General features: G+C 47.5%; 1 protein-coding gene across 3 annotated transcripts in view; it reads right to left on the reverse strand.

Annotated features, from left to right (window-relative positions):
* Positions 1-8,187, reverse strand: part of RNF14 (ring finger protein 14) — a 21,034-nt gene extending 12,847 nt beyond the window's left edge. Inside the window, exons 1-4 of one of the 3 annotated variants that reach the window (XM_032769199.2) lie at positions 7,599-8,187; positions 3,141-3,326; positions 2,885-2,993; positions 2,331-2,493 (exon numbers count right to left, since the gene is read on the reverse strand). In XM_032769199.2, coding sequence (XP_032625090.1) covers positions 2,331-2,484 — 154 coding nt within the window. In that variant the 5' untranslated portion in view covers positions 2,485-2,493; positions 2,885-2,993; positions 3,141-3,326; positions 7,599-8,187. Of the gene's footprint in view, positions 1-2,330; positions 2,494-2,884; positions 2,994-3,140; positions 3,327-7,459 lie in introns of all 3 variants that reach the window. The other 2 variants (XM_032769200.2, XM_075068120.1) reach the window with 2 other exon arrangements.
* Between the last annotated feature and the right edge of the window lie 2,141 nt (positions 8,188-10,328).

Genomic DNA, 10,328 nt, shown 5'->3' on the forward strand with positions numbered 1-10,328 from the left:
CCTTGAGCAAACAACAATTAATAGGTAAACTGAAGCAGAGGCACCTCTGATGGAGTTAATAACCACTTCACAGATTGGGAAGCTTAAAAGGACACAATTAACTTGAAAAATAGTCAAATTAAAAGCGGAGTTAAAAGTAATTTCAAGTCCCTCTGCCAAATGTTTAAAAGTGTGGTTTTGTTACTTGTGTTGCTGAGTTTGACCCATACAAACAAGGGAAACTGAATGATTGCATATGGGAACCAAGGAAGCCAGCTACACATGCACAATGGTGTCAAATAAACAAATTAAATCACCTGAACAAATACAAAATAATATTTTCTTGAAACTGATAGTTATAGTAATGCTTGGTGTTACCTGCAACAGTAGGCAATTTTTTTTCCAAAGAGAAGTATCATATTTAAATTGACAGTGTTCTTTAACTAATATTTCAAAACCAGGGGTGGCTCTATGCACCAGAAAAACAAGCAAGTGCTTGGGGTGGCAAATTACCAGGGGCGGCATAATGCTGGGGCCCCAGCTCCGACCTGAGGCAGTGTCCTGGGCTGGATTCCGACCGCTCTGTTGTTCTCTGACCAGGTGCCGCCACGGCTGTGCGGCAGGGCAGGAGGAGCCGGTTCAGTGGGGAGCACATCCCTGCCGCTCTCCAACGGGCAGCGGCCAGCCCCCTCTCAGGCAGGAGGCAGTAGCACGGCCCTGCCCTGGTCGCGGAGCGTAGGGGATGGGAGTAGAACGTGGCGGCAGGGCAGGCTGCTCCTCCAGCACTGGCTTCAGGCTCCTGCTCCGCTTGTCCCCACCTCCATCTCCACCTCCTCCTCCTCCTGCCTGGGGAGGGGAGCGGCAGCCCAGGCTGATCCGAACTTCTGCCACTGTGCAGGCCGAGCCCATGGCTGGCTCGCGGGTGTCCCAGGGAGTGAGAGGCCCGGGCACTCTGCCCTGTAATCACCAGCCGCCGTCTGCTCTGCCCCAGACCCCAACAGCCAAACCCCACAGCTGCCCCAGCTCGCTCCATGTGAAAGCTACATGAGCTGCCCCCCACCCGGCTGGCTCTGTCCCCGGCCACGCTGCGGGGTGACTACCCAGGACTCTGGGGTGTTGCTGAGGCTGCCCCAAGCCAGGTTCCCTGGGGTCCGCTGCCCCTCCAGCCCTAAGCCAATGTGAGAGCCTGGCCGCAGCCCTGCTCTCAGAGCCTCCTCCCCTTCTTGCGCTGCATAGCAAGATGTGGGACCGTGGGCAGGGCTGCTACAGCCATTTCGGACTGGGACTGGTGCCGGGGGAGCGGAGGTGATTGTGCCCTGGCTCGAGAGACCAGGCAGCCCCCTCCCTCACCACCCCCCACCCCAACGCCTGCTGCTTGCTCCTGCCGGCATGGAGCTGCGACGCTCAGCTCCAGAGGGCAGCACCAAGCCCCTAGCCGTGCTCGCAGGGAAGGAGAGACAGGAGGCAGAGCTGTTCGGTGTCTCCCACGCAGCTCCAGGCCCCTCTGGCTACTTGGCAGCAACAGCCAAGCTGGGTAGCCCGCCAGCAATGTGACTTGGTCCGACCCGCACAGACCACAAGCCCTGGGGTTGGCGCCGACGTCTTGCCTATGCCAAGGCCTCTGGCACAGGGGCAGCCCTAGCTCTGTCCAGACGGACACGGCCCAGCTCACTCCATGGTCAGCCCAGTGAGTAAATGAGTACACTGGTAGGAAATTGTTTTATTTCACTAACTACAAACTCTCTGTTTTCATTTATTTTTTTTTAATTTAAAGAGTCAAAAACAAAACAAAAAAAACCTGCAAAGTGCACACGTGTAAAAGCAAAAAAAAGAAAAAGAAAAAGCCCTGTTCAAAACAGTCTCAGATGAAAGGCACTACAGAAATGCAACACAATGCAAAAGCACACCAGATGGACATGAGAACAACACTTAAAGACCTAGACTACTTTGCTCCAAGGGTCCCCCATCGTCTCATCAATGCTCAATTCACACAAAAATATTCCAACTTTAATTTAAAATATTTTAGGGGAAAAAAAGTATTTTGAAACACTCCAGATGAATTCTCCTTAGCAAGTAATTTGAACAAACCATTAAAAATTCCATTCTAGGAAGCTACTATATTTGAAATTTAAAAGTCCACCCTCCTTTAGTTTTGATCTTAAAGCAAGAACAACATTGTGAAGTTATAGGTAGGTATGTGTGATACCCATTCCAGCTGGAATTTGTGATAAACTGTTCGTGACCTCAAAGTTCTAAGAAGAGAAAATGAAGACTGTTTGGGTAACCACCTTTGGAACATGTGTATGAAAATAAAACCTAATTTCAAGATAATGCAAAGCATCTGAACTCACCACTCACAAATATTTTGAAGTTTTGGGGCAACTCCAGACAAATTCTTGTTTCTCCTCCTTGGGCAGAGTCTGCCCTCTTAAATTCATCTTCATCATAAATACTAGCTAGAGCCAGCAGCTCATCCTCCTGAGCTTCCTTATCTTCTGAAGACATTTAACTTTGCTGCAGAATTAAGAAAATCAACCAAAAAAATCAGTTAGGACTAAACAGAGAAGTCTAACGGTCTGTTAATGTATATATTTAATGTCATTGGAATCAAATTTAGAAGAAACAATAAAACATGAAAACACTACTGCACATGTTCTATCATTTGTTGGCAATTTTAAAGTTACAAAATAATGTCTCTCTTCAAAACTTTGATAATGAGAGACCAACTTAGAAAGTCAGAGGCTGAAGAACACTGTAGATTGAAATATGCAATGGAGTGTCAATAGTATCAAGATGGCACTTTGTTAATGCTTGAGATGGAACCACAGACCAAAGAAGGGACAAAGACAGGAGGGGGAAAGGAAGTAGTAACAGTGTAGCTCTCTTTCAGTAGACTATCACCTACATGCGTCTGACGAAGTGGGTATTCACCCACGAAAGCTCATGCTCCAATACATCTGTTAGTCTTTAAGGTGCCACAGGAGACTCTGTTGCTTATCACCTACTGGGTACATCTAAAAATGTATTTTTGATTACAATTATTTCAAATGACAAGCAAGAACACACAGACCCCAAACAGACATCATGTTGGTGCATTTCTATACCATTTCAGTAAACAATTTAAAGGAGCTTTTTAAAAAAAACCTTTGCAATTTCATTACCTTTTCAGTTACAATCACAAAACAGTAGCAACTAGAGTTGCAGGTACTGTTACTGACCCAGCACAGACACTGCTCATTCTTCAGAGGGAACTGGGAGTCACAAACTTTTTCTGTGGGAAAGCAAGAAGACTGTAGGTTCTGTTGCCAGGGCAGACATGGTGATGAAGCTCAGTATTTGTCTGCTGCCTATAACAAAAAATTAGAGAGATTAAAATCCTCTCAGCATTTCCATGATGAGCTGCTATCATCAACTGTTTCACTCACGTGAGCTTTGGCATGCACACTCAATGACCTAGAGGTTTTTTGTTTGTTTGTTTTTAAAGCTTCCATAGTACACATCTCAATTATGTATGTTAGCCCTGATCCTGCAATTGGATCTATTAGTGCAGACCCATGGGCTGAGCACAGTCCTACTGAAGTCAATGGGGTTCATGCTAGTGGATCCAATTGCAGGATTGGGGGCTTACTTTATTACAGCTCAGAAAAACTGCTCACTGGTAAATAGTGATGGGTCAGAGGAGATCTGTTTCAAACCATTTGAAGTTATCCAAGAGATTCAAATGAGTAAATAATACTTTTGAAAAAAGTCCATACTTGTATACATCTATCTTTGTAAATATAACCAAGAAAGGTGCATTTTAAAAAAATAAACACAGGAGAGACACAAGTCCAATTCAAACCCTTCCACACTAGGAAACTCAGAGTTTCAATTATTTAAATCTGAAATCACTCCTTTCCTTTAACATACCACGGTGCCTAGCATATGAAGAACTCGGCTAACGCAACAGAATGACAATTCTCCGAAGGACCTGCATGGTCTCATCATGCTTCCAAACAAAACAAATAATACTTAGTTTAAGCTACAACTCTCAAAAGCGATGATCAAAGTACATTTTGCGATACAATGCCCTTGATTTCACGACTTGTTTACTTATTAATTTGCAATGGGCCTTTCAATCATCAGAACAAATTAGTGAAGTTCAGCTATAAAAGACTGACTGTGTCTTTCTGGTCTCTTGCTAGCCTACACTGCAACCAGAGGCATAATTTACATCTTGTGTAGATGTATCCAGGCTAGCTTTAATCTAACTACCTTACTTCAGGGTATGTCTACACTACAAAATTAGGCCGATTTTATAAAAGTCGATTTTTAGAAATGGATTTTATACAGTCGATTGCATATGTCCACACTAAGCGCATTAAGTCGGCGGACTGCATCCTCACTACCATGCCTAGCATCGACTTACAGAGCAGTGCACTATGAGTAGCTATCCCACAGTTCCCGCAGTCTCCGTCACCCACTGGAATTCTGGGTTAAGCTCCCAATGCCTCATAGGACAAAAAACACTGTCGCAGGTGCTTTGGGGTACATTTCATCAGCCGCCGCTCCCTCCATGAAAGCAACAGCAGACAACTGTTTTGCGCCAGACACCAGGGCTGCGCATCAGAAAGGCTTTGAAAACCAGTTTCATGACTGGCCAGGCTTTGGTGTGACAGTTGTGCGTGTTTCTCCTTGATGCAAACCCATCCCCTTTGTTGATTTTAATTCCCTGGAAGCCAACCACCTTCTCCCCTTAGAAATAAAATAACTATTATTTTGAAACCATACATTCTTTCTTTATTCTAGGGCAGAGGTCAGCAACCTTTCAGAAGTAGTGTGCCAAGTCTTCATTTATTCACTCTAATTTAAGGTTTCGCATGCCAGAAATACATGTTAACTTTTTTAGAAGGTCTCTTTCTGTAAGTCTATATTATATAACTAAGCCACTGTTGTACATAAAGTAAATAAGGTTTTTAAAATGTTTAAGAAGCTTCATTTAAAATTAAATTAAAAACACAGAGCCCCCCAGACCGGTGGCCAGGACCTGGGCAATGTGAGTGCCATTGAATATCAGCTTGTGTGCCACCTTTGGTATGCATGCCATAGCTTGCCCACCCCTGTTCTGGAGGGATTGCATGGACACCTGTGCTGCTGAGTTTGTCATGCTGACCAAAACAGAAATGAAATTCAAAAGTTCCCGGAGCTTGTCCTGTGTACCTGGCTAGTGCATTGGAATTCAAAGTACTGTCCAGAGTGGTCACAATGGAGCACTCTGGGATAACTCCTGGAGGCCAATATCATCAATTTGCATCCTCACTACCCCAAATTCGACCCAGCAAAGTTGATTTTAGCGCTACTCTCCTTGCCGGGGAGGAGTACAGAAGTGGATTTTAAGAACCCTTTAGGTCAATGGAACTGGGTTGGTTGGTCATTTTTAAATCGACCAAACGCAGCTAAATTCAACCTAACCCCATAGTGTAGACCGGCCTTTGAAAGCAGCAAGGATATAGTGGTTTGGGCTGTTGAAACCCACTGTGGTCCCCTGGCTATGTACTTGCACTACTAGCCCACACTGACATGTCTGTGCTGCTACTTTACACAAGCTGAAAATTACACCTTGATTGCAGCGAAGATATAATCTCAGGCCTGGTTTACACATACAAATTAGATCAACCTAGCTACAGTGCTGTGCTGCAAGAAGTCACATGTTCTGAGGACTATGGCTATGTTAACAGAAGAATTGTTCTGCTGACCTAGTTATAACCTCTGAGTGGTGAACTAACTACACCAACAAAAAAATCCCTTGTAGAAGTGTCTACACTAGAGTGGCGCAGCAGCAGCACCATAGCTGTGCCGCTGTAGAGCAAACATGGCCTCAGGCTCCTGCAACACTTAGGCCTTAGCTACACTTGCGAGTTACAGTGCAAAAAAGCAGCGCCTGGTGCCCTAGCTCACTCTCCATTCACACTGGCAAGGTACACAGAGTGCTCTGACTCCGCAGCTCACCACTGCTGGTACTCCACCTTGGAGAGTGGAATAACATTTGCTGTGCCTCTGCTAGAGCGCTGCAGCGCCAGTATGAATGAGGTGTTGTATTACTACACTCTGATCAGCCTCCGGAAATGTCCTATAATCCCCTTAAGTCAAGTGGCCACTTTTGTCTTTGTTGTGAAATCAGCTGCAAGAATGCAGAAATGGTCTTTCAAAGCTCCTGTTTGGAGAAGCCAGCTGCTTATCAGCTCCGAAAAAACACAAACATTTACTGTTTGATGCGGGGGGGGGGGGGGGGGGGCGGCTGAATACAGGACAGCATGGCCTCACCACACTCTCAGTACCACCCAAATACCCATTCTCAACCCTCCCGCAATTACACAACACACTCACACCCGACACTTCCGTCCCACCACCCTCATTTAAAAGCATGACTTTGCAATGCACTTGCATGCTGGATACGGCCTGACACACGTAAATGAAAAGCCTCGCGCTCTCGCAATTGCTCACTATCACATAGTGGCCGCATATGGCCATGCATGTGCTTGAAGCTGTCTGTTGGCCAGACCATTTACAAGTGCTTTCCCATGACTGGTCCTCCAAGCTAGCACAAACAAACAAAGCCACGTGAGGGTTATAATTACTCACAGCGCCCTAACATCTAGACAAATAGTGTATGTATGCCACGTTATTATGTTTCGTTGTTTGCCAGCTCGTCTATAACTCAAGTGTTGCCCTACTAACACAACACCTGTACTGCACAAAGACTAACTCAAGTGCAGTGACACTATTTAACTCACAGTTGGCTGGCCGGTCAGGGTTACGAGCTCAACCAGGACACTCAACTCGCACTTCTCACGCCACCTGGTAAACATACCCTTACACTGTTATAACCTCAGGCAGCGGAATCACAGTGGCAGCTCCCAGTGAACCGCTCTTGCTGGAGCCATTAACTCCAACGTAGACAGATCGAGGTAAAGCTGACAAGCCCACAAACTCCACGAGCATGTCAGACATCGCGAAGAAACACGCATCACCCAGGTAGGGCCGACTCTCACCATGGTAGCAGATCGAAAGACAAGCTTGGTGAGGATCAGAGAGTGTCCTGAAAGAGACTTTCGGCCTGGGAAGTGCACCCAAGCAGGTAACAAAGTACCCAAGGGACTAGGAGATAGGAGAGTCAGGCCCTTGATTCTTAGACAACTTCCCAACGCATTGTTCACAAGGCCAAGTGCCTCTTCCCCGATACCACTTCTCCCCCACCAGCCACCCCTCTCCCACTCCGCCCGCTCCCACACGTCCCCGTCCCTGGCCAGCCCGCCGTCCGCGTCCCCCGCCAACCCTCCTCTATACGCATTCGCTTTAAAGCTCAGTCCCGCCTTCACCTATCCATCCCACCTTCCTCACCACTGCCTCCTACCCTGTGCAGCGGGCATGCTGATTCCAAGGTCCGACCCCCACTCCTCGGTAGCCTGCCGCCATAGCGGCCCCAATCCCGGCCTCTCACCGCTCGTCGCGTCGCTCCAGCCCGCACCGCCGCTTCGCTCCATTCGCCGGTCACACTAGGCCCCTTAGGGGCCTCGCCGAGGCGCAGACAAGCTGGATACGGGCCTGTGTCCGCGGGACGCCTGTCCCTACTGCTCCACCGGGGAGCGCGGGGTCTGTCTCCACCACTTACCCCGCCCCTCACCATATGTTTCGCAGCCGGGCCCTAGAAGCAGACGGCTCGGCCACGAGCTCTAAGCAAGCGCGGGCTCGGAGCCAGCGCCCCTAGAGGAGGGAGGCGGGCCCCGGCGGCAGCGGGACAGGGCGCCGGTGACCTTGGTTGTGGGAGCGCGGTCGGCGGGCTGCGCGGACACGTTGGGGGAAATCCGAGCGGCCCTCGCTATGCGCCAGCCCGCGCGGGCCCAGGCTCGGTTCCCGTACCGATGAGAGCAGTGGGCGGAAAGGAGCGTCCCGCGTGCGCTCCAGCTGGAGGTTTGCCGGAGGGGCGACGGAATAGGAAGCGTTGCGGCGTGGGCCTTGCTGCGGTTGCCCCAGCCTGGCCGCGCCTGGGCCCTGGCGCTCGGTATTAAGCGGCCGGGCCCGGGGAGTAGGAACGTCTCGGAACCGGAGCAACTCCGCGGCAGCAAGAGCCCGGTCTGCAGGCGTAGACGTGGTTCAGTTTAACCGATGCTGCGTAGAAGCTCGGTCCGTGGTTCTCCGAGCGAGCCCCGCCAGCCGTGGGACTCGCCCCTTTACAGGCTCCACTCGGAGCGCCTCAGCTGACTACCTCTGAGTCCTGGCAGCTGCCGCTGCTGCGGACCCACCATTCTAAAGCGGTGCCCGTGGGTTGCAGGGGTAACAGGCAGTCCACTAGGGTAGACCAGATGTCTGACTTTTTATAGGAATGGTCCTGATTTTTGGGTCTTTTTCATTATATAGGGTTTATTAACCCCCCCACCCCCCCCCCCCTCCCCCCCCCACAGAACACGACACATACACATATACTGACGCTCGCCCCCCACGTCCTGATTTTTTCCACACTTGGTGCCTGGTTACCCTAGCTCCCCCTCTTAGAGCAGCAGGTCACAGGCCAGCCGCCCTCAGACCAGGCATTTGGGGTCATTGTAAAACTAATCTGAAATGTAGTGCTGTTGCAACATTAAATTAAAACAGATAATAAAGTGAATTATAAATGCTTCTAATGGCAGGAGCTCTTCATTTTTGAAAATTACCAAAGGTAGAAAAGGAATCCTATCAGATATTGCATAAACTCAAGCGCTTATTTCACTGCTCAATGGAGTTGGTAATATCTTTTTTTGGACCTCACCCATCTTGTCTCTCCACTATCCTGAAACAAAACTCTGCTTAAATTATCTCACTGTAAGCATTTGTGTTTTAATGTTAGGTTACTTAAACTTAAAAAAATCAGTAACTTTAACCTATTAACACACAGGCCCAAACTTGGGCCCTTCAGTGCAGAATTTTCAAGGTGAAGTTGATTTAGACATGTAGTCCCATTGACTTCAAAACAGCAAACACTGATGGGATACAAGTTAGTAGTTGAAGCATTTCATTTTTGTGTAAATCTGATATAGCAGAAAGGGATGGTGATTGCAAGTAATTGGTTTGAGCATTGGCCTGCTAAACCCTGCTTTGAACAGGGGGTTGGACTAGATGACCTCTTGAGATCCCTTCCAACCCTGATATGCTATGATTCTGTTTACTAACTAACTTTGAATCTACTGCTAATATAGAAACTTCTGTACATCTCTACTCAACTTGAGCAGTGCTGTTTTCCTTGTAATCCTGGTTCTCCCAATGCAGTTCCTTAGGTAATCTTGCCTATTAGACAAACTCTTTACGGCAAGGTGTGAATTGTGGCATCTGCCTACACTATGAAAATACTTTTTGTATTGGTTAAAATACTAATCTTATGGGTTACATTGTCTGTTGCCTTTGCTAGCTCCACTGATTGGGGGTGGAGTGGGGGGGGGAGAAGAGAGAGAAATCAAATGAATATGATTCTGTAGGTTGGTTTTTCTCTTCAGAGTACACAAATGCTTTTCAGAAGTCCCAGATTTCAGCCACAGCTAGCATTTACAATTTACTTAAAAATTTGAGTCAAATTATGCTGCCTTTTCAAAAACAGAGCATGTTCCCAGAAATAAGACATCCCCTGCCCCACACGTCTTCAGAAGATGAAAGAAATCAGAATTATCTGGAGGAGGCAAGCCAACTATAGCCTGAAAGATTACAGAAATAGCAATGCCTTTGCACAAGCCATGCCATGTTTGATCATGTCTTGGTTCTGATCCAATGTAACTAGATTAGTATAGACCAATTCTGTGCTAAAGGACCACTCAATTTCATTGTTATAATACAGCTAAAACTTTATGACTTTACTTCTGAAGTGGTTTGCTATTCTGGCTAGCATGAACTGGTTGATCACATAGGCCTGGTCTACACTACGCGTTTAAATCGATTTAAAGAGCGTTAAATCGATTTAACGCTGTACCCGTCCACACTACAACACCCTTTATATCAATATAAAGGGCTCTTTAAATCGATTTCTGTACTCCTCCCCAACGAGAGGAGTAGCGCTAAATTCGATATTAACATCGGATTACGGTTAGTGTGGACGGAAATCGACGTTATTGGCCTCCGGGCGGTATCCCACAGTACACCACTGACTGCTCTGGACAGCAATCAGAACTCAGAGGCAGTGGCCAGGTAAACAGGAAAAGCCCCGCGAACTTTTGAATTCAATTTCCTGTTTGGCCAGCGTGGAGCTCTGATCAGCACAGGTAACCACGCAAAGCTCATCAGCACAGGTAGCAATGCAGTCTCCAGAGAATCAAAAAAGAGCACCAGCATGGACCGCACGAGAGGTA

This window comes from Chelonoidis abingdonii, chromosome 7 (assembly GCF_003597395.2).
Source record: "Chelonoidis abingdonii isolate Lonesome George chromosome 7, CheloAbing_2.0, whole genome shotgun sequence".
NCBI classification, from domain to species: domain Eukaryota; kingdom Metazoa; phylum Chordata; order Testudines; family Testudinidae; genus Chelonoidis; species Chelonoidis abingdonii.